This window comes from Nicotiana tomentosiformis, chromosome 1, assembly GCF_000390325.3.
Source record: "Nicotiana tomentosiformis chromosome 1, ASM39032v3, whole genome shotgun sequence".
Lineage (NCBI taxonomy): Eukaryota > Viridiplantae > Streptophyta > Magnoliopsida > Solanales > Solanaceae > Nicotiana > Nicotiana tomentosiformis.
The window spans coordinates 49322359-49348167 of record NC_090812.1 but is presented as its reverse complement, the minus strand read 5'-3'; the positions used below and the strand labels follow the sequence as shown (position 1 = coordinate 49348167).

The 25809-nt window shown below is 35.1% G+C and overlaps 1 protein-coding gene and 1 long non-coding RNA gene across 2 annotated transcripts; one reads left to right on the top strand and one right to left on the bottom strand.

Moving 5' to 3' along the window:
• Window positions 1-775: 775 nt before the first annotated feature.
• LOC104111244 (protein DETOXIFICATION 34) lies at window positions 776-4538 on the bottom strand. The gene is made up of 7 exons (XM_009620907.4): window positions 4000-4538; window positions 2780-3405; window positions 2629-2685; window positions 1976-2214; window positions 1768-1886; window positions 1322-1408; window positions 776-1072 (listed from the first exon to the last, which is right to left on the bottom strand). Exons 1-7 carry the CDS (start codon window positions 4327-4329, stop codon window positions 1007-1009), a joined length of 1524 nt encoding a protein of 507 aa, XP_009619202.1. The 5' UTR covers window positions 4330-4538; the 3' UTR covers window positions 776-1006.
• Window positions 4539-5843: 1305 nt separating this feature from the next.
• On the top strand, window positions 5844-11523 carry LOC138907220 (uncharacterized). The gene is made up of 3 exons (XR_011415008.1): window positions 5844-6031; window positions 8738-8767; window positions 11265-11523. It is a non-coding gene; the product is annotated as an uncharacterized lncRNA (long non-coding RNA).
• Window positions 11524-25809: the final 14286 nt, after the last annotated feature.

The following is a 25809-nucleotide window of genomic DNA, read 5'->3' as shown; positions in this document are numbered from 1 at the left end:
GAAAAAATATCTCAACTTAAAAGTTCAAAATCGAAAATTCAAAATATCCGAACCGATTAATCCGAAACCGAACTTAAAATATCCAATCCAATCCGAGCTTATTTGGATTGGATTTTGATTATCATTTCCTCAATCCGAAAATCGAAATTTTGACAAGAGTGGGTTGCTCAAGTGGTGAACACCCTTCACTTCCAATCAATAGGTTGTGAATTGTGAGTTCGAGTAACCCCAAGATCAAGATAGTGAGTTCTTGTAGAGTGAGAATAAAAATTAAAGAAAAAACCGAAAATTTTCAATTGAATCCAAACTGGCCGAACGCTCCCCTAGTTTTCACATGTTCCAAAAGGCATAAAGAATCTACTCGATACCACAAATTTGTCGCTTGAAAAATCGATGGAACAATTTGTTAGTCTTTTTTTTTTCCTTTTTCTTTTTCTGAAAATCCAAAAGTTAAAAGATTGAAATATTTGAAGATGAACGAGGACTTGTGATAATCTAATATGGTAAGTTATATTTTCGCACTCCATTAATCTTCTAGCTGTTAAAAGCAGTAAGACCTCCGTCATATTTTTTTTTTAATATACGTGCATTAATTGGGTATATAATCTAAAATTTTAATTTGAATTGTATATTATATAAAAGCTACAGGATTGATAAAGAAGTACTATGACAGTTTATATTTCTTAAATTTTAATTCCTAAAAGTTGTGATAATTGTGTAAAATAATACTATCTCCGGCCCAAAATAAGTGTTGTTTAAAGTTTTGACACACCTATTAAAAAAATATTTGATAATATTTGAAAAAAAGTAAATGAAAAATAGATCTAGCTTTATATTAACATTTTCATCTACTATATACCTAAAGAAAAAAAGAAAGTTAAAATTGGCATTGATGTCTACAAGAATAATTAAAAATTTTGCACGGGATTATGTACTACTAATATCTCTGATGTCAATCTTCTATTCGGCCAATTGGACAATGTTTTCTCTGAATTTGATATGAATTTTACTTTGTATCCGATTCATCAGAAATGCCACTCCATTTTCTCATTCTCTCTGATGCTTGTGCTACCTGAAATTAGAAAGCAGAATCAGAGTTATAGTCATAATTTAAAGTTTATGACTTTGAGTTTCTAGTTAGTTTAAGTTATCAAGTTCTAAATTAATAATTCGCACATATTTGATAGACTTCTAAATACAAATATAAAGTTTGGCTGAACTTGCTCCGGCCCCGAGCAAGAATCTCTTTGATATTTGCAATTAACCAATGACCACCTACTTAAAATCTGCAATTAGAAATCTTACTGAGCCAAACAATTACCTCGTCGTTCCAATTGGTTTTGTATACGATAATACAAAGAATTACAGTTTGCAGAAAAGTTCCAAAAATCATGCCCATCCATATTCCCTACAAAAAGAGAAAGAAAATGAAGTGATAATTAGCAACCTTGACAAGACAAGAAATAAGTGTCAACTTGACATTCTTTCAGCATATTTTTCGCTTCAACATTTTTGAAAATTTGGACGAGAAACAACACTACCGTGTCAAGAGGCTGGAAATTTCAAGTTGGCTATGTAACGTCTATATGTACTAATTTTTGTTGCTTGGAAACTCTTGAAATAAGACAAATATCAGTAAATTAGAGAAATCAGTATAATAGTGACAACTAAAGGGAGGATGACATAGACGAGAATCAAGCTCTTCCCCTTCAGCCCGTTATTTAAAAAAAAAAAAAAAATAATCAGTACAGAGATTTGCTTTGTTACCTGAACTCCCAACCTTGTTTTATAGCCAAGGAGGAATCCAAGTGGGAGGCCAATGACATAATAACAAGCCAAATTAATGTATGCCACTAGTGCTTGCCATCCTCCTCCAACAGCAACACCTTCAATATTAGAAGCAAACTAATTTATTCTCTCTAACCTTTACCTTTATTTTGAGACTGTTCAAGTAAGAAGCAATATATTTTGGTACCTGATATAACTGGCTGGACACTATTAAGCAGCATGGTTACAGCAAGAAGATATGCTAACTTAGAAACTGCTTTATGCATTTTTTCACTGCTTGTGAAAAGCATAGCAAAATGGTCCTTTGTTAATATGATTAGTATCATGCAAAATATCCCAATTATGAGTGATTCAGCTACTGTGACAAAAACTGAATACTTTGCCGCCCTTGGGTGGCCCGATCCAAGCTCGTTTGAAACGCGAACACTGAAAAATAAAAAATTGAAAAAGTAGTTACGCCAGAAGAGTTTAACTTCTGTGCACCACCAACTTACGTACAATTTTTTTATATTATCAGGTTAAGATGTCCTGCTACAACTAGTTTGGTTATCTAAAAACACCATTGTTAAAATACATGTGTCACTGTATATAGGAGCAGCCCGGTACACTAAGCTCCTGCTATGCGCGGGGTCCGGGTAAGAGTCGGACTATAAGAGTATATTGTATACAAACTACTCTGCATTTTTGCAAGAGGTTATTTTCACGGCTTGAACCCGTGACTTCCTAATCACATGACAGATACATTACCGGTTAAGCCAAGGCTCCCCTTCTACCAGCAACGTTTATTCTATGTTAAATCCTAATTGTTAATAGAGGGTTAAGGCAAAACTTGTAAACTACCTTATTGCTGCATTAATTCCAATGAACAACATGCCTTCCCATCCATTAAGGTTCATACTGAAACAATGAAGAAAAGAAAAAAGAATCTAAGTTTGAAACAAAACAATTGTAAACACATTATAAAGAAGGGTGCAAATTTGCAAGATTATACCAAATAGAAAGAGAACCAACAGCAATGACAGGATCTTCAAGATGACCAGTTAAAACAATGATGGTCATAAAATACCAAATCTCCAAGCAAATCATAACTGCTGATGCAACAGAAAGCTTTACAAAAGGCCAAAGTTCCTTTAAAGCTAACCAAGACAATCCCTTCCAACTATCTTTACACCAACCAACAATATAAATCACCTGAGCCAAAGCAATAGCCCAAGCAGAAACATCATATGCAGCAGCAGCACCAGTAACACCCCATCGAAAAACTCTGACAAAAAGAAACAGCACACCAATATGCACGAATAATGCCATGAATCCAACCCAAGCAAGAACCGCAACATTGCTTTGCGCTTGCAAGAATTTTTGAGTCGGGAAGTTGATCGCGAGGGAGAACATTTGAGGTATGATTTGAATTGAAAATTTTCCAGCTAACTCTGCTATGTCATGTCTTTGGCCTAGAAGCTTTAATATTGGTGCTGAGAAGATGTAGAGTGGCGTTATGCAGAAGCAGGAACCAACAAGGATTATCCATGACCTTTGTAAGTAGACTCCTAGCAATTCTACTTGGCCTGCACCAAATGCTTGTCCACATAGTGTCTCAAGTGCACTACCCATACCTAACTGATATATCCATTTAAAACAAAACTTAGAATGCTAAAGATAAGAAATAGCATGCTAAAGTTACAACCTCTTTGAGGTTCTAGATTATTTCAAGATTCTAGACTAGCCTGTTTGGCCATAAGACATTTTTTACCTTTTTCGAAAAACAATTCACTTTTTTTCAGATTCAGTGTTTGGCAATAAAAATTTTAATTTTCATATGAAGTTAAATTTTAAACTTTTTCGAAAATTTCAAAAACTCCAAAAAGTTATTTTTCAAAATTTTTACTTCAAATCACTCACAAAAATTTAAAAATAACTCCAAATTATATTCATGTCTAAATGCAACTCTAATTTTCAAATACCATTTTCACTTGAAAATATAAATTTACTTTTTTTCGGAATATCACAATTCTTATGTTCAAACGCCCACTAAGTTATTTGTGATCTATAGTAATAATCTCACCAGAGAGGTTGATGAACACCGACATTTTTTTTTTTAATATTTTACGTTTATTTTTATATTTTTGATGGGATGATGATGTTGGAATAATTTCCAAGAAACAAGAAAAAAGAACAGAACTTGAGAATGAGGGAGAATAAAAGGAACCTAACCAAGAATCCGAATGAGAAATTTGCTATAACCGATAAAGAAATGGCAACGGCAGAGAGCTCAACATCACCAATATGTCCAACAAATATACTTGTGAAAGAATTAATCCCATAATTACACAGAATATTAAACGCTATGGGACCTGCAATTGCCCATAATTTCCCTGATTCCATGCAAACTAAGTTTTTCACATCTTGAAAGCCATGCACGGGCGGGTAATCCGCTAACATGGCAGATGGAGCCGAATGAAGCTCAGTCGGCTCCATGGATGAGCCGCCATATATGGGCGTCTCCCCAGCTGAGCCGCCCGGTGTCTCCATTTCTAAGGTCATAAATTTCTTGGTCGGTGAGAGAGCAGAGGGTGAGCGGTTATTGCTTCCCTCTGCTCTCTTTTGACCATTTTCTTTATACCCCTCAATCTTTACACTCTTTGTAAACACTTTTTCTTTTATCCTGGGAAAATTTTGTCACTAAGTTGACGAAAACATTCTCCTTTTCTCTAGCTTGAATGCTTGATGTTTGAGTATATGGTCTTTCTCGATTCAATTTTGTTATATTCATGAGCTACAAAAGAGGAAACTATTGACAAGTGGTCAGTTGTCATCAATAAAGTCAGTCATATAAATCAAACTTGGGAAACTAAAGTGTGGCTGTTATTGGGGTAGGTACAAACTTTTTACTCATTTTTCACTTCTACTTCTTTTGAAATGTTTACCAAATAAATAAAATTTAAATCTCCCATTAAATTAGTTAGAAAGGATATTCTTCAGAGTCGTTTGGTTTACCATATTATCATAAATATTCTCAGTATAAAATTCTATATAAGTTATATATTGGAGTATTTGGTTGGTCGTACAAGAAAAAGTAGTTGTTATATAACTTAATACAACGTTTGATTGGCTCTTATTGAAGTCCACATTATTAATACTCGCAATATGTTAACAAATATATATATATATATATATATATATATATATATATATATATATATATATATATATATATATAGAAAAAGTTACTTGGCACCTCTTTTTGGCCAAGGATCCTATTTATCCTTTTTCTCCTTTTATTTTGCCTTTTCCCTTTCATTCTTTTCATTTAAATTGTTTAGTAATTGGAAATTGACCATTCCCTATCCTATTTATTACAATCTCATTATATTTATTTCAGTTACAAAAGAAAAAATTAACTGGAAAATCCTTTTGGCCACACCATTTTTGGCCACATTGACCCAAATGGGGTCATTAAGGTAAATTTACGCCCAAATTAGGGTTTCAGGCGAATCTTTATACCGATAATACCCTTTTAGTTAGGTTTGAATATTTTTCTCCCGCCCATTTAATAGTTGTCTTCCCAATACATGGAAGATCTCAAAGGTTGCAAACCCTATTTCCCATAAACCTTTTTTTAAATTTTTTTTACGTATTTTCATCCTTTTTTTGTATTATACATGTATATATTTCGAAATTATTCATCTATATACATGTATTTGATTATGTATTTCGTATATTTTTAGTATAATAAGCTCTTCAAAGCCCTACAATTTACACAAACCTAGTTGGCCGAAACCTACTTAAACAAACCCTAGATGGCCGAAAATATACTTAAACAAACACTACAAGAAATTTAATTTTTAACGACCACTTCTTAACAAAGGGACTAAAATCTGATCGTTATAAGTGTACTTATAGCAACCAAATTTTTTTTCGGTCGTTGAAACTAATTATTAGTTCAATATTAACGAGGGGATAATATTCTGGCCTTAAAATATAACATAGCTTATCGTTAATAAATAATAAAAAAGTGGCGCTAACTTTTCCCTCTTTTTTTCCCACCCATAACTGGATCCGTCAACCACCCAAAAAGAAGAAAAACACCTCGAGACTTCTCCAACTCCTTTGTTATGAACACTTATTTTGTAAACCGCAACTGTTATTTCTCATGCAACGGCGAAGTAAAATTCAGCGAAATTAGAGAAATTGCTGGTCACCTTCATTGAAACTAGTGCTCATCTTCGAGTTTCTTCTCATCAAGGTAAGGTTCGAAATTGTACCCTTTTATGTCAATTTTAGTGTAGATGAAACCCCAGTTCTAAACCATGGCTGTTCAAATTCAATTATTAAGTTTTAAACAGAAAAAGTGAGTGAAAAGCTGGGGTTATAAGGGAAAAATTTCTTCTCTGCTTTTAGGTTTTCTTCTTCGATTTTCTGTTTGCGTTTCAAATTCCAGAAATTTTTTTATAGAAAGAGATATACAAAGATTTAAGTTTCTTCTCTGATTTTCGGATATTACTCCTCTGATTTTGGAGTTAAGTTTCTTTCATATATATAGATATAAAACAAAAAATATATATTTTTATATATATATATATATATATATATATATATATAGGTTTTTGCCCTATTGATCTTCGTTCATGGATCTTGCTTGAGCTTGGTTGGTGTTTTGCGGGTTCGAATGTGACTGTTCGAGGACGAAGTTCATGGTTCCGAGTTCAATTAGTTGCTTTTTTTCTCGCTTGAATTTTGGAGTCAAAATCTGTGTAGTTGCTGATTATTCAATTGCTATTAAATAATCATCGGACTGATTGATTGTCTCGGTGATTGGTAACTGGTTGAATGCTAAAAATGAGAAAAATGCAAGTTAGAATGTGAGGAAGTCCATGATATCCAAGTTTTGGTTTTTCAAAGTGAAAGATTGAGCAGTTGCGGAATATAAAGCTGCAAAGGGTAGTTATGAGAAAGTGAAAAAATAAGTGCTTGAATGATTCTCATCTTAGGGAGCTCAGAGCTGGTATTAACAAAGGTTTCAATATGTCTTTTAATGCCTAGTTAGTGTTATTTGCATGTGTTAGTGAGTAAGAAAAACTTAAGGTCTCATGTTAAACTTGACAACAACATCTCCGATTTTCCTATTTTGCTATATACTTCCTTTAAGTAATATACAAAGTGAATAACCACATATAGTGTAATATCTATCCTTATTTTATACACCAAACTCCAAAGCAAAATCCATCACTAAATAGAAAGTGTTTGCCATTGTAAGTGTTATCTTACCATTTCCTGAAGATCCCCTCTAGTCTTGTTCTTTGCTATGCAAGACTTGTTTTGATTTTCTACTAGAGTTAGAACTGTGGGCCTTTTATAATAGCATTTAGTTTCCTTCAAGAGTTCCTTTTCTTCTCAAAGATCTATCCTAATAAGTCTCATGGAATTTCTCTTGTTTCCTTAATATTTCATGCATTCCATTTTATTTTTAATTAGTGTTTAATGTACTTATACTTTCTATGATGCTGATTAAGAATTTTCCATCACCATTGAGATAAATATATTTTAAAAAAAGGAAAGTCTGGTCCTCCTTATTTTCAATAAATGAAACTTTCTGTGATGGAATTATTTTTGGCTCCTGTGAGAAACCTTTTCCTTAAAAAGAAAATTTGGCTGGCATTCTAATTATACGTAGTGCCTTCAATGGCAGTAGAATAGGTTCCCAAATCCTAAGGCCCTGCTGCCTCATTTCAGTTGGAAATATTTCTTTGTAATTGCAATATACTAGAAATCTATCTATCTATTCTTATTCGTCCAGTCCTGGCCTTATATATGACAAGTAAAAGTTGAGTTTGTTACTGTATACATTATTTTCCTAGTAATGACTTCTATCACTCCCGTTCTATTTTATCTAACTAATTGTGAATCAAGCTTCAAAAAGAGCCGTTAAGGATAAGCCGAGTTTGGGGTATAAATTGTTTGGTTAGATAATTAATTTCTTTACGAATCCATTCATTTAAAATTAAGTAAAGCTTTCTTGTTGATTCTCTGGATTTGTTTTAGAGTTTCCCTTTAAGAGAATATCTTGATAAGGAATTAGTTGGAAAGTCTTTGTTCACTAAAATAGTATATTGTTGGATTTCGCTTTTGATTAGAGCCGTATTGGGTGCTTCTGGTTTGGTACTGAAATAGTATTTTGTTAGCTAGTTCAAGGAGGTGAATTTCCGTGGATTAACTGTTGGTTCTAATTTCTAACAGTTTAATGATAGTTGACGTTGCTCTGTAGCTATGAACATTAGTCATAAATAGTGCACTTTTAAGAATCATAAAGATAATGCAAGTAAACCATTTCTATTATTGATCATTGTTAGGCTCTTTAAGCTCAATATTGCATACTGAATCAGCCACCATAATGTCTTTTTAATATATCAGATGTGATCTTTAATGTATTTGGTATTCTTTGAAAACTGTCAAGCTCTTTGTATTCCATCTAAAGGAAATTCATAGCATATTTTAGTATAGTATGATCATTCAGATGGTCAACTTTTACCAAGACCTTTGGTATTCTGTGCAAAGATGTGTATCTACGTTTTGATGAATTTATTTTTCTGCGGTAATAGAAAATAATTAATGATGGTGCATTAAAAAGTGCAATCTTTCATATTATAATGGAAAGAGCAATTGTTAAAAAATCAAAAGTCAGTCACTTTCTTCATTTATCTCATCAGTTGAAAAACAATCGACAGTCACACAATTAAAGTTTTACTGAATTACTCATCCGCTGAAGAAACCCATTAATAATCATTTAAATTCTGATCGAAGATTTGCTATATATATATATATATATATATATATATATATATATATATATATATATATATAAAAGTAGAGTTGGAGATGATCAATTGAAATACTCTACTTTCTATATGAACTTTGAATATTCTTATTAAACTTATCTATTCACCTATTGCAGCATACATATCTACTCTACAAGTGTCATCAGGTAAGTTTATTTTATTATTGTAACTTTCTATGAGCATTCATGAAATTTTTTATTCTTGTTTATGTGAACTTTATAACTTTCTAGTATTCTTTAGTATGAAATAGTATCATTTTTCTGATAATCATATACCAATAACAAATAGGAGTAATACATTAGGCATTTGGCAATCTATTGTTGTTTTTGTTGCGAGAGGTAAATTTGTTTGGATATTAGAAACTATCAAGGATCATTTTTATCACAATATCTTAGATATTCATGGAATCTATTGTTTGTATACAATAATCCTTCAATAATACTATCAGATAATGCCTAGGCGTAGTACTGTGCATATGTTCAAGTACCAGAAAATTCAACCGTGAGCCTCTTGTTTTGCCTCTACATCTTGCATCCACTGTCTTCTAACTTCTAAGGCTCTTACAAAGTTAGAAAATAGAAGAATAAGAGATGGTGATTTATATTTCTATATGAAACAATATAGAAATAATGCCTTCGCTTTTTCTAATAGTATCTTTATAACAAAAACAAATTCTTTGTATACATTATTTATGCTATTTTAAAAAATATATATTCTCATCGATATAGGATAAACGTGCAACGCGCGTCCACAGAAACTAGTATAATATATTTGTAGTAGGTGCTAGTTTAAATATGTATTCTCTGTTTGCTAAATCCAAATACTAGTGTAGTAACCTGTGAGCAACTTAAATGGGTCAAGTATTTCCTTATCTTCCCTCCTAGATTTTTTTCACCTCTAAATTTGGAGTTGTGCAATATTTGTGAGCTTATCATGCTTTAGTCTCTTCATTCATTGTACCCATGTATTTCATGTAAATTAAATGTATTGATATGCCCCTACCTAAGAAATTTATATCCTTTATGTTGGTAGTGTTAATAGCAAAATTAGAACATGTAAAAATTGATTGTGGAATTGGGTATTCCTTTACTGTTTCAGTGATTTCTCTGTTTGAAGATACTAATTTTATTTTCAAAACCTAATGCGTTAAGTATTTTGGATTTTCTTCTTAGAATTACATGTTTGTCAAATATACAGAGCTTTTTTATGATATGGGTTACCAAAAAATATTCTCAATTATGAAGAGTATTAGAAATTTAACATATTTATTTATCCTTTATTGTAAGGATATGAATTTCTTGAAGATTGAAAAGGATAGTGTTTTGGATTTGTCTTCTATTTATATGTTTAAGGAGTTATCTCGAAAGACCTATAATTTCTTAGAATTCATGCAAACCTAGCAAAAAATATAGCACAATGTAAATAAAAGATCTATACATGTGGTAGTAAGTTGAGATTACGTCTTAGATCCTTTTATTACAATTAGTCTAGGTCCAATATTTGCTAGGAGTCTTTTCATAAGCTTACCCAACTTGATTGAGATTGAGGCATTGTTGTTATATACTTATATTTGTGTGTTTGCTTTGCATTAGGTAATTATATTTATGACAACACGTCTAACAAGTTATCCAAATGAATAAACTCGTCATACAGTGAATGAAATTTTAATGAATACTTCACTTTCTTATGCTAAAGATATTCTTGCAAAAAATAAAAATTGATAGTTATATTCTTACAAAATTATTTTTGGTGAGCTAGCTCTATTTTCTAATAATTAATGAAAGGAAGCTCTTTGACTACTTCAATTACTACCTTAGCAGATTAAAAAGAATAAATATAAAAACTTCTCTAGAGGTTGCTCTCTATGTTTCTTGTTCACAAAGCCCAGTCCTTGTTACCAAGGCCAATCACTTCCCTACCAACTCTTTTAGTTTCTCTACTAGCAATTAATTTTGGGCATTGTTTATAAGGTATATGATGATAGTGCGCCACAAATTTTGTTCTCCAGAAACCCTCCATCACAAATTTCTAAATCTGCATAAAATATATTTTCTAGAAAGTTTCGATGCCATGGAAACCTTCCGGTTCATCTCTACAATATGATATTGTACTCCTATTAGAGGAAGATGGCAAAGGAAAACTGATGACAATCTCCCGCAGAGAGCATACATGGGGACAAGATGATTGTGAATCTGTTGGTTATGCATGTGTGGATATCTATTTTCCTCTTGTTCTTCTACTACTTGTTCTTGTCTTTGTTGCTAATTATGACTCATTCTGATGCCTTTGACAGAGTCTAACTCTTCTTAGTGTCAATACATTGGCTTACTTTCTCTTTTATACTAAATGTACTTAATGTCATTCTGCCCCCTTTAGGGGTTGTCATATTCAACTGACTATATACTACCATGTATACTGTAGCAAGTAAAGCTTGGATTTCCAAATGGATAAGTTTTGAATTCTTCTTCTCTATTGTTCATATCTGTCAACCTACAATATATGGAACAAGTCATCTGATCGTTGTATTATTTCAATTCTTGTTTATGGTCATTAAGTGTAGCCTTTAATTTAATGGATCTGATATTTCTTCTTTAGTTGTTTATTCTTTGTTACTAAACTGACATACCTTTGTTATGTTAACAGATCAAATATTTGAAGTCCGAAGAACCTATCTTTGAAGAAAGTTTAGAGCAAGTTGAAGTACAAGAGGTTTATATTTTGTTAGGGATGGTTTAAAGACACTGTACATATGCTGCAATTTTATTTTTCTCTTCTTAGAAATTATTAAAAATGATGTCATACGATTTAGATTGGTTTCTGGTAAATATGATACTTTAGTTCTTTATATTGACAAAGATACCAAGTATTTGGTTTATTTTAGAGTATTGTTGGGTGTTTATGAAAGCATATAAATAATTAGTTCTATACATCTAATTTAAATTTTTGTACTTATATTTAGTACAATTTTATATTAGCAAAGAAAAATGTGGCCATTGAAACTCTTTAATTATAGGTTTCTCAAATAGATTAATGGGCATTAATAAAGGTAAATTTACTTTTTAAAATTAATACAAATAACGAAGGGAATATCGGTCGCTAAAAGTACTTCTAATGACTGAATTAGTTGTTGTCATTAAAGACTTTTAACGACTGGATAACAATTTAGTGAAGGAAAAATTCGGTCGTTAAAAAGGATGTATAACGACCGGAAATTATGTCATCGCTAAAGGATCTTTAATGACCACATTGTAATCCGGTCATTAACTTTTAACGTCGGGGCTTTTAACGATCGGGGACGACCGAATTTTTTCTGGTCGTTATAAACTTATAATGACCGGATTTGGACTTTTAACGACCAGATTTTCCCTCGCTAAAGGCCTATTTTCTTGTAGTGAAAACTTCATTTAAACTCCTATGTTCTTCTAGGTGTGAGTTAATAGATTAAAGAATCAATAATGGTGCATTCGAAGAAGAATAGTGCTTCAAAATTATATGTTGTATTTTTGGGTAAAAGGCCAGGAATATACTACTCATGGAGTGAATATTCTCCTATGGTTATCGGGGTTAAGCGTAGCATCTTCCAGTCTTTCAAGTCTCACGATGCGGCCATATAGGCGTTCAATGAATTTGAAAAATCAGTTCAAGGTAAAAAAAATCTCAAATCTATGGTTTTTGTTTTATTTTGTGGTAAGAATCCAGGAATATACAAATATTGGTCTGAGTGTATTAATATACTTGTTGGAGTCGAGGGTAGCTACTTTCAAGCTTTTCAATATTATGATGAAGCCTTAGAAGCCTTCAACAAATTTCAAAAAATAAGTTGTTCACAGGAAGAGTCATCTTCAAACTCGGCCGTTGAAGAAAGTGAAGAAGTGATAACAAATAAAAGTGCAGCAAGTGCTATTTCATCTGCTATGTTAGCGGGCATATTTATTGGGTTGAAGCTGTCAGAAAATATTGCAAACTAATTATGTCAATTTTAGTTCTTATTTTATCTTATGTTAGAAAAGTGTTTGCTATTTTTCTTTGGTGTGTAAGAGATGAAAACTTTGTTTTTCATTTTGAATATCAAGTGTTATATGAAGTCGGGCATGATTATTTCATGTTTACTTTCTTCATTATCTATGAAGTTCAAATTTTATGACTTTAGCATTTCGATCATGTTTCATGCAAAATATTCCAAGAAAATAATCTGCATTTTGTACATTAATTTTGTATTAATCTGCATTCCTAAATTATTTTTGTTTAGTTCATTTTTTTTTTTGGTGAAAATAAAATTTTTATTGATCACCAGCACAAACAAATATTAGTATTTGCTTTTAGTTTCTCACGTTTAATATGGAATATGTGTGAGAAGGATTCATTTCTCTTTTGGTATTGCTAAAACGGACAAAAATGCATCCAAGGATCTACATGGCACTGTTCAAGTTCATGGTTTGAGTAATTAATTTTTTTAAAGCATGTTTCATTTTTTTTTTATTGTAGTTATTCTTCCTTGAGTAAGGAATCGTTATTTATTCTAGCTATTCTTCTTTGAGTAAGGAATCGTTATCTTAATATATGATTTGAGTAAGGAATCATATTATTTTCTTCATAATAGATAGGCAGAGTGACCATATTTATACATAAAAATGCGTATTGCTTTTGGCTCGATAATATTTGGAACCAGGGGATAAAGGAAGCAAAAATATTTTAAAACATGTATAAAAAAAGAACCAAAAGTAAAGGAAGCAGTGGGTAAAGAAATACGAAATAAGCATTTTCATTGATCACTTGATAATCTTTAACATATTCCAAATAATATTTGAAAGATAATTCCTTTTAGCATACCATGCTACAAACATGGCATGCTTAACAAAACAACTTAAAATATCAATCTTTTACTCTACTCTGTCTTTTGATTGACAGATTTTGATGCCTTAGAGGCGGCTTCGGTGTCACTGCTTATAACAATAACAAGAGCATCGTTATCTTCATTTTGGTCAGCGAGCAGTTCCTCCAACATGTTGTAATAGCAGGTAAGAGGGTAGGAATCAAGTAGAAGCCTTTTTACATAGTCGGAGCCAATTTCACGGGTCATCCTAAGCAGCAGTAAGTTCGCCTCAGTCTTCAGCTTTTTTAACTGGTTTCTTACATCTTGGTACAGGATGTTGTGGTTAACCGGAGAACCATGAAGAGGTTCATCAATTGTTTTCTTCGTTGGAGTTCTATCCATTGTTATTTTCGCACTCTTCACAGAATAGGTAGATGATTTGGATGATGAGATTAATAATATAATTTTCCTTCTATTTATAGTATGAGTTATGGCTTGAATTTAGCTAGGGTTAGGGTTAGGGTTAGGGTTTCAATGAATCTTTTACACTCCTCAAAGAAGTCTTTACATTTTTCAATGCATCTATTTCGTTTACCCAAAATTCTATTCATGAACTCTTGATCCAACCAGTAGTGAGAATATCTAGTTTGAGAATATTGAACGCTTAATTTCTTTCAATATAACGGTATTTTTTTCAGTAAATATTTTGCCTCTCATAATTTAACCACTGAAATAGTTTTAGTTAGCCTAAAGAATTCGAGAGGTGAGCAACTATCTGGTTTGGTTTGCATAGAGTTAGTTGAATTGTATTTATCTGGTTCGGTTACCAATTATATTCATAACTATAATTTTTGAATCCCCATGTAATAACTATTCACATGCAACCATTTAACTTCTCAATGAAGCATTTATGCTTCTCAACCGTTTTAGTAGTGTGTAGGTAGAATTAGGTTGAATTCATTTAAGTCTTCAGCTTGAAGAATTGATTTTTTTTTAAAAAAATTAAAAGTCTTTGAAATTGATTTCATACGGAAGAAATGAAAGCTGTTATAGCAAAGAAGACGAATATGATGAAATAAAATTTGAAAACACCAATAGTTCAACAGAAAATCAAAAGCACAACTAGCATAACTAAACCAACATGGAATAAAAGATAATAAAGGGATAGAAAAATACAAAACACATCTTAAAAATTAATCAATTTCAACCGGATTATGAACATATGTTCGTTCTCCCTTCACTTGAATATTGAAGTCAACATATAGTGGTGCAACATCAACCAACATAAATTTGACGACGAAACCTCGCTTGACATAATTGTCCAAAACAAAATATTTCCAGCCTTCTTTTAACCTTCTTCGATCACCAACGCTCATGTCATAACCCAAAATCCCAACCTGTCGTGATGGCGCCTATCTCGATACCAGGCAAGCCGATAATCTCAATAAACCAAAACTTCTCTTTAAGGTTGAAAATATAATATTTAAATACAATACAAAATTTCACAAATACTAATACGAACACGCCCCAAAACCTGGTGTCATTGAGTACATGAGCATCTAATATGAATACAAGTCTGAAAAATATGGTCCATAACAGTCTGAGACCAAATACTGTAAAAAAGGAGATAGGGAAGGAGAGGCGAGGTCTGCGAAACACAGTAGCTACCTCTGAATCTCCGAAAAATTAACTGTGCGAAAGAATCAACACCCGCTTTGACCGTGAACACCTGGATCTGTACACGAAGTGCAGGATGTAGTATGAGCACAACTAACTTAGTAAGTAACAATAATAAATAAGGAACTGAAGATAATGATGAGCTACACAGTTACAGTTCATATCCAGTAATTCCAACAAAGAATAGACATGCTTTCAAATCCGACAGTTTAAGTCAAATCAATTTTATACTGTTCAAGTTCATGTAATCCGGATATAAAATCTTTAAGAAAATTTCACAACAATGACAAATAGCAACTAAGTACAACAACAAATGAAAATCAAGTACAACCTCTCAGGCCAACAATCACATGACTCGTCACAACAACTCATCCACTCGGCTCTCAACCCTCAGCACTCACACTCAATAGGTACCCGCGCTCACTGGGGGTATACAGACTCCGAAGGGGCTCCTATTGCCCAAGCGCTATAATCTGCACGGACAACTCACATGCTACACGGACAACTCACGTTCCATAATATAAATATCTGGATCCGCACGGCCAACTCACGTGCTGCACGGCCAACTCACGTGCTGCACAGCCAACTCACGTGCTGCACGGCCAACTCACGTGCTATAGTATAATATAAGGATCCGCACGGCCAACTCACGTACTGCACGGCCAACTCACGTGCAATAATATAATATAAGGATCCGCATGGCCAACTCACGTGCTGCACGCCCAACTTATGTGTAATAGTATAATATAAGGATCCGCACGACCAACTCACGTGCTGCACGACCAACTCACGTGCAATAGTATAATATAAGGATCCGCACGGCCAACTCACGTGCAACTCACGTGCTGCACGGCCAACTCACGTGTAATAGTATAATATAAGGATCCGTACGGCCAACTCACGTGCTATACGGCCAACTCACATGTTATAGTATAATATCTCACAATCAGGCCCTTGGCCTCACTCAGTCATAAAGCTCTCCAGTCTCTCGGGCTCTCAAAAATCATAAAAAATCAACCCAAACAACAATGATATGATACATCAATAATGAACAATAGAGACTGAGATAAAATAATCAAGTAAGCTCTGGCTGAGTACAAAACAACAATTTAAACAGATAATTCAATATGTACACGACCTATGTGGCTCCCAACAATACCAACATATAGCCTAATCTTGGTTTATAGCAATACTTAAAGTCAGGTTTCCATAACACATAGAGAGCACATAACTATCAACAAGTTATTCAACTTTACAGTTTCCACGGGTCGGACCAAGTCACAATCCCTTCGGTGTACGCCCACACGCCCGTCATCTAGCATGTGCGTCACCTCCAAAGTAATCTCGTGATACCAAATTCCGAGGTTTCATACCCTCAGGACCAGATTTAAAACTGTTACTTATCTCAAACCGTGAAATTCTTATTCCTCTAAGCCTTTGCGTCGTGAATTGGCCTCCAAACGCCTTGAATCTAGTCACAATTAACTCGTTTCAGTCAATAAAATTTATTGGAATTAATTCCATAAGAAAATGCTAATTTTTCATAAAAATCCAAAATTTAGCTCAAAAATTGCCTGTGGGGCCCACGTCTCGGAACCCGACAAAAGTTATAAAATCCGATAACCTATTCAATTACGAGTTCAACCATACTAATTTCACTCAAATCCGACTCCGAATCGGTGTTCAAATCCCAAAAATCCATTTTTTTGAAATTTCTACATTTTTTCCCAAATTTCCATCTCAAAGTACTAATTAAATGATGAAATCAGTGATATATTCATGTATATTAACCAAATCTGAGTTAGAATCTCTTACCCCGATGAATTTCTTGAAAACCCACGAAAAATAGTCTCAAATCGAGCTCCCAAAGTCCAAAAATGAAATAATTACCTAAACCTCAGATATATAGTACATCCTCTGAACTTCCAATGTGCGGTCCGCACAAAAATGGCACGGCCGCACATCCCCAGCTCCTGCGGTCGCACAAAAATGGTGCGGCCGCACTTCACAGCCTTCTCTTATACTCTTATGTGCGGTCCGCACCCCTCTTTCGCCTCAGCACCCAAAAATGTGCTGTCCGCACCCCCAAAAGTGCAAGAACAATATTAGAGTGCCGAAATGTCCGGACTCGCTCAAAACTCACCCCGAAACTCATCCAGAACCTCCCGAACACAAACCATATATGAATTTCAATCATAAAACATGCTACGGACCGGCTCGCGCACTCAAAACACTCAAAAGAGGTCGTCTTGACCCGATATTGACCATGGCCAAACTCCCAAATTTCTTAACTTTATTAATCTCTCAACCAATGATCCAAAAATACACCCAAGCCCCTCGGGACCTCAACCAAATATACCAATACGTTTCATAACATAACACGGACCTACTCAAGGCCTCAAATAATATCAAAACGTTGAATTGCACCTCAAATCAAAATCTATGAACTTTGAACTTTCAAATTCTATATCTTATACCGAAATACATCAAATCAATCCGGAATGACTTCAAATTTTGCACACAGGTCATAAATTACATAACGAAGCTATTAAAATTTCCAAAATCGAATTCCGACCCCGATATCAAAAAGTCAACCCCAGTCAAACTTCCCAAAAATTCGACTTTTACCATTTTAAGCCTAATTCCACTACGGACCTCCAAATAATTTTTTGGACACGCTCCTAAGTCCAAAATCACCATACAGAGCTATTGGAATTATCAGAATTCGAATCCGAGGTCGTTTACCCATAAGCCCCCATCCGGTTAACTTTTCTAACTTAAATTTTTAATTATGAGACTAAGTGTCTTATTTCACTCCAAATTCCTTCCGGACCCGAACCAACTAACCCGGTAAGTCATAAATTAACTGTAAGGCATAAATTGAGTAGTAAATGGGTGAACGGGGCTGTAATACTTAAAACGACCGGCTGGGTCGTTATATTCTCCCCCACTTAAATATATGTTCGTCCTCGAACGTGCCAAGAGTTGTTCCAAGCCATCAAATCACTATTCCATCTTACCACGCGCGTACCCGGGGGTGATCCCATGTCACCCTATTCTACCTAGAACTGACAACATAATACAACTGAAAATCCTTAATTTAGCCTTAGCCCAAAAACCTTGGAATCCAATTCCCAACCTTCAGAATTTCTTTTCAAGACACGAATATTACATTTACACACTGTATGAGTCTAAACAAGCTGCATCGAGCTATAACTATAATCACGGATATAATCACCCAGCATATTACATAATTTGCCCGCTCGTAGCACCATTCTTGTTCATAGTAACTACTCCAAACGAACCAAGTACTAGTATAAAACCCCGCAGTCAGCAAAACCTCATTCCACAACCTTCGTACACTGCCAATGATGAAAGAAACAATCAAAAACTCATAACCACTCATCAGATCAACTAGCCATGAAGCTCTCTCGCCCCAACCAAAACCATAACCCTCTTGAATATACTATAATCAAGCCTGATAGTACCCATTCTAGGTCCAATGACCTTATATTATTCTACACAACTGTACTACAGACACGCCACATCAATATAACTCCAGCCACCACTGCGCAATCCGTTTACCCAAATATGGGAGATGTATTAAGGAAGAGAACCATATTGCAAGTTCAACAAGCACCACCACAACCACAATGTTACAACCAACTCCATAAATTTCATGAAGAGGATAACCGTAGGCACATGTACACAATTCCTCAAATACGCTGCTCATGCAATTTTTATCGTAGAGGAAGGAAAGCAATGAAATTCGATAAATTATCAAAGAAATAAAATTCCCACACACGGCACGGACAACTCGCGTGCCAATAGTATGAATCGCCTGGCATGGTCACAGGCCTCCAGTCCCAGCATATCATACATGAGCAATTAAACAAGTACACTATATATGATAATGAAATAAGATTCTCATGCTCCTAGACTGGTATAAATAGCACGCCATAGTGTAAGCATGTGCAAAGTTTGCTATCACACTTCAAATCGGCAATTTTACGCAGAATTAGTAACTACCCTGTTTATTTAGGAAATCCATCTTCTTTGTAACCTCAAGTATAGCCCAGATAGTTCTCAACAAAGGTACGAATACAGGTAATGTTATAACTTTACACTTAACAGTCAACTCTAGGCATATTATAGCCTAAGCATTCTTTCGAGTATGAATACTTGCTCTAATGCCCGCACAATGGCTCAAACCTCACATATATGCGCACTCATAGCGCATAGCTATCATAAATAATTAACGCAACTAGTGCCTCCACCGTGTTTTAAATAAAATAGTCACCTCAAATGGGTCGCAACCCCGAAATAATATACTTCTGAGAACTCCCAGTCTCTAAATTCATCGAACACATGAATCACCGTAATTGATCCCAACTCCAATACTAGAATGACTAACACATCTTCCATTCACGATCTTCCCATACGGAATATTTTCATAATTCTTTCGTGCCACATAACAATAATTTAAATATCGGCAGTCTATCAACCAGGTGAGTACTGCAATACCAATGAACATCCGTAAGTCAAAACACAATGCGCCTTTTGAAATGCGTACCCTTCTCAGGGATTACCGAGCAGTTATAATATTCATCTAATTATCTAAAATTGACCATTATGTCCAAAATTCCTGATCTTCATTTCAAGAATGAAATATCACCTTGTATATGTAAATCTTAATCCCGCGTAACACACCACATCTATCATGTGAAAGGCACAAGAATCTCATTATAAACTCTAAGTCACCAGCAAATTACATACCTTATTAGTTGGAAACCTCTCTATTGCTTCTTTCCAGGAGAAAATCACAATACACAACACGTTCCATACACCGGTAGGAAATATCCGGTTCAAACCATGGTAGAAGCCATCATGTTACCCATTTGTCCTATTTTCTCCTAGTTTCTTCTGAATTACCCTCAAGTTGACATTTCTCCTTGTCAGAACACTTCTATCCTTACCCAAATATCATTACAAGACATCCTAACATAAACCACATCGCCCTAAAGCTCATAAGCCATTGTATTCTTCTTAAGCACCTCCATAAATACCCCAACTATAACACTCACTCTGAAGATACCTTATGCGAATTTAAAATTGTCCTCTTTCCTTTCTTATACTGAAATATAGAATTCGTAGTCAAACAGAATTACCGCATGTCCTGAAACCATCCAATATAAGTAACTGATTCTGGTGATATACAAATTCGAAAATTTTTCAATTTACACATATACGTTTTGAATCCATTAGAACCCTCTCGAGAGTCATCCACTCTGCTCAAATCTAATTTACTCCGCCCCAAACGGGCTGAAAGACATGTGCTCCTTTAACACAATCAACACTCAAATAAGTAACCCTGCCTTATTATGACCAATGAAATTCATACTTCGTGTGTACTACATCCTTCAAAATAACATCATGTTTTCATAAAGTGTAATGTAACCCGTATCCAGGAATTTACTTACCCGAGTCATCCTCGATCTCCTCCTCTGTAAGTCATAACTAAACCACAAGTATGCTTCGTACCAAAACTTAAATTTAGCACATAACCATGAAATCGAATTGTCAATAGCAGGCTCCCCCACTTAGCCTTAAGCTGCTATTATATAAAATTAGAACCCGTAAGGATTTCTCCTCAATTACCAGGATCTTGCATCGTTAACCCGTCAAATTTCTCGAAATCTTTTGTTAATCTTTTCATGAACATTTTGAATCGCCAGCCATAGTCACACACTCGACCTCTTACCGGGTAGCAAGTAATATTCCTCGCAGAAGCTTCATCAACATCACGCCAACTCTAACTGCTCACAAGAGATAACCCACCTGTGGAATTCCTTACCGACATCTCCCAACGACACTGCACTGGGTGCAACGACCACGTAATCAGTAAATTCTCCAGAGCTCATGCTTGCCCACCATTTGTATAAGTCTGCACTTTCCCTTTTGACATCAACTGAAAGTTCAACAATACCTTCTGAACTCAAGTCATATTGCACCTGAAACGATAATCAGATCTTCACATCCCTCTTTATTTCAAACAAACTCCTTTCTTCTATATTCAATCTTTCTTCGTACAATAACCATCACTCCCAATAAAGTTCGTAGGCCAAATCACATTCTATCACGATTCCAAATCATTCTATACTTTCTCAAGGCGCGCGACTACCCTACCACATAATCCATATGCTAATCTGCCACTCTTACTTCGGTTAAACTATCTCCTTTAAGCAACTTCTCAACCTCTACTTCTCCTACTTGACCTGCTAGTACTTCAACCACCGCGAAACACTTCCCGTCATGTCTTCCCTCATACTTTGTTGCCAGACTGTTGCATCAAATAAAAAATGCTTCTCTGCCGCACCTGAACCAATAAAATGTTACCGACTCTAAGCCTCTTCGAAGATCATCTTTCTTGAGCCATCAACATTAAAAATGCCCATTCGCAACAACACTTACTACACAATCACTTACTCCTCTTGAGTCCAAACTCATTGACAAGACATGAGAATTTAATTTGCCCCACAATTTAACAACGTGAAAGATCCTTCAATACACTCACAACTCGAGACTGTACGTCACATCAAAATGAAAATAAAGCACCCAATGGCCTTCCTTTACATTTCAAGGAAACACTTCTCGTCACATTCAAATTATCTTAACACATCCCGCAGTTACATCATACTCATCACAAAGTCATTCCACCGCTCATCGAGCCACAAATTCCACTCGTAGGGACATTACTGGACATATGAGTTGAAATGTACATGTTACAGCTGAAGCTACTGAGCCTAAGTTGCGGTCTAAACCTGGCCTCAAGTCCTCCAGACTGGCCCATCACCAGAACACGAAATACACATCTCAAACATCGTTCATGAAATCACAAGCCGTCAATGTACAACTGATACCGAGCGCTCATGTGCGCATACGAATGCGTGGAAGGAATTCAAAGAGTTGTGTTTCAAGCTGAATCAATTCCGCATGATAGAATACAAGAAAGTGAAATTTTCCTAAGGGTTCGACAGCCTCTCGAAGATAAGTACAAACGTTTCCGTACCAATCTGCAAGACTCTACTAAACTTGCTCATGAATCGTGAGACCTATGTAACCTAGGGCTCTGATACCAACTTGTCACGACCCAAAATTCCAACCTGTCGTGATGGCGCCTATCTCGATACTAGGCAAACCGATAATCTCAATAAACCAAAACTTCTCTTTAAGGTTGAAAATATAATATTTAAATACAATACAAAATTTCACAAATACTAAAACGAACACTCCCCAAAACCTGGTGTCACTAAGTACATGAGCATCTAATATGAATATAACTCTGGAAAATTCGGTCCATAACAGCCTGAGACCAAACACTGTAAATAAGGAGATAGGGTAGGAGAGTCGAGGTCTGCGAAACACAGTAGCTACCTATGAATCTCCGAAAATCAACTATGCGAAAAAATCAACAACCGCTATGACCGTGAACACCTGGATCTTCACACGAAGTGCAGGGTGTAGTATGAGTACAACCAACTCAGCAAGTAACAATAATAAATAAGGAACTGAAGATAATGACGATCTACACAGTTACAGACATTTCTAGTAATTCCAACAAAGAATAGACATGCTTTCAAATCCGACAGTTTAAGTCAAATCAATTTTATACTGTTCAAGTTCATGTAATTCGGATATAAAATCTTTAAGAGAATTTCACAACAATGACAGATAGCAACTGAGTACAACAAAAAATGAAAAGCAAGTACAGCCTCTCAGGCTAACAATCACACCACTCGTCATAACAACTCATCCACTTGGCTCTCAGCCCTCAGCACTCACACTCAATGGGTACCCGCGCTCACTGGGGGTGTACAGACTCCGGAGGGGCTCCTACAGCCCAAGCGCTATAATCTGCACTGATAACTCACGTGCTGCACGAACAACTCACATGCCATAATATAAATATCTGGATCCGTACGACCAACTCACGTGCTGCACGGCCAACTCACGTGCTATAGTATAATATAAGGATCCACACGGCCAACTCACGTGCTGCACGGCCAACTCATGTGCAATAGTATAATATAAGGATCCGCATGGCCAACTCACGTGTTGCACGACCAACTCACGTGCTGCACGACCAACTTATGTATAATAGTATAATATAAGGATCCGCACGGTCAACTCAGGTGCTGCACGACCAACTCACGTGCAATAGTATAATATAAGGATCCGCAAGGCCAACTCACGTGTTGCACGGACAATTCACGTGCAATAGTATAATATAAGGATCCGTACGGCCAACTCACGTGCTGCACGTCCAACTCACGTGCAATAGTATAATATAAGGATCTGCACGGCCAACTCACGTGCTGCACGGCCAACTCACATGCAATAGTATAATATAAGGATCCGCACGGCCAACTCACATGCTACACGGCCAACTCACGTGCTATAGTATAATATCTCACAATCAGGCCCTCGGCCTCACTCAGTCATAAAGCTCTCCAATCTCTCGGGATCTCAAAAATCATAAAAAATCAGCCCAAACAACAATGATATGATACATCAATAATGAACAATAGAGACTGAGATAAAATAATCAAGTAAGCTCTGACTGAGTACAAAACAATAATTTAAACAGATAATTCAACATGTACACGACCTATGTGGGTACCAACAATACCAACATATAGCCTAATCTTGGTTTATAGCAAGATTTATAGTCAGGTTTCCATAACACATAGAGAGCACATAACTATCAACAAGTTATTCAGCTTTACAGTTTTCACGGGTCGGACCAAGTCACAATCCCCTCGGTGTACGCCCACACGCCCGTCATCTAGCATGTGCGTCACCTCCAAAGTAATCTCATGATACCAAATTCCGAGGTTTCATACCCTCAGGACTAGATTTAAAACTGTTACTTATCTCAAATCGTGAAATTCTTATTCCTCTAAGCCTTTGCCTCGTGAATTGGCCTCCAAACGCCTAGAATCTAGTCACAATTAACTCATTTCAGTCATTAAAATTTATTGGAATTAATTCAATAAGAAAATGCTAATTTTTCATAAAAACCCAAAATTTAGCTCAATAATTGCTAGTGGGGTCTACGTCTCGGAACCCGACAAAAGTTACAAAATTCGACAACCCATTCAATTACGAGTTCAACCATACTAATTTCACTCAAATCTGACTCCGAATCGGTGTTCAAATCCCAAAAATTTGTTTTTATGAAATTTCTACAATTTTTTTTCCAAATTTTCATCTCAAAGTACTAATTAAATGATGAAATTAGTGATATATTCCTGTATATTAACCAAATCCGAGTTAGAATCACTTATCCCGATGAATTTTTTGAAAAACCCACGAAAATTCTTCTCAAATCGAGCTGACAAAGTCCAAAAATAAAATAATTACCTAAACCTCGGATATATAGTACATCCTCTGAACTTCCAATGTGCGGTCCGCACAGAAATGGCGCGGCCGCACATCCCCAGCTCCTGCGGTAGCACAAAAATGGTAGCCAATATACGAGCAATATATAGTAGCCAATATACCATTGGCTACTATATATTGAACGTCTACATATATAGTAGCCAATATATAAGTTCATTCATTAAGGTCATACGTATCGGCCACTAATTATTGATAACGACCATATAATTCCATTTACTATGGTTCCACTAGTTAATTATATTGTTGCGCTTTATAATTTTATTGAACGTCTATATATATAGTAGCCAATATATAATTTCATTCGTTAAGGTCATACGTATCGGCCACTAATTATTGATAGCGACCAAATAATTCCATTTACTATGGTTCCACTAGTTAATTACATTGTTGCGCTTTATAATTATATTGAACGTCTATATATATAGTAGCCAATATATAATTTCATTCATTAAGGTCATGCGTATATTGATAGCGACCATATAATTCCATATTGTAGAATCTCAATATACTATATTGTCCCTGTCGTGATGGCACCTATCGTGGAACTAGGTAAGCCGACTCATTTCCAAAACAAACCGATATTTTCATTTCAAAGATAATTTCAATGTTATTTAACATAAAAACCTTCGTAAAGGAGTTCCAATCAAAATAAAAGTGCGGAATGAAAAGCCCGACATCAGGGTGTCACTAGTCATGAGCATATACTACAAATTGTCTAACAATATCAAGGCTAACTCAGCCTGGAAAATAACTAAATACAACTAGAGGAAGATAAGAGGGAGAAGAGCAGGGGCTGCGATCGCCAAATAGTTACCTTGCTATCTCCAAGAAAATCTGCAACCAGAACACTCAATAACCGCTACCGTGTCTAGCTACACCTGAATCTGCACATAAGGTGCAGGGAGTAACGTGAGTACGCCAACTCAGTAAGTAACAACAATAAATAAAGATTGAGCAGTAGTGACGAGCAATAAAGCATATAACATTCATATAGGGAAATCTCAGTAAAATACCACATGCTTTTAAAATCAGGATTTGAATCAAAACATCTCGTTTAACCCATTTCCAATAAAAATCATTTAAAGATATTTGTCAACAGTTTTCAGACAGAGGAAAAATGCAAAGGTGAGCAAAAATGATAAAATCATAAACAACCCCTCGAGTAAAACATCACTCATATACAGCCCCTCGGGAAAACCTCACAGTCACTCGTGCCACTCGGGCATACCTCACAAT

Excerpts from the sequence above, each read along its gene's own strand:
- LOC104111244 (XM_009620907.4), bottom strand. The coding sequence starts at position 4,329 with ATGACCTTAGAAATGGAGACACCGGGCGGCTCAGCTGGGGAGACGCCC. Across the intron at positions 2,215-2,628 it reads GGAATTAATGCAGCAATAAG|TGTTCGCGTTTCAAACGAGC; the intron begins GTAGTTTACAAG and ends TTTATTTTTCAG. Across the intron at positions 1,073-1,321 it reads AAACCAATTGGAACGACGAG|GTAGCACAAGCATCAGAGAG; the intron begins GTAATTGTTTGG and ends TTCTAATTTCAG.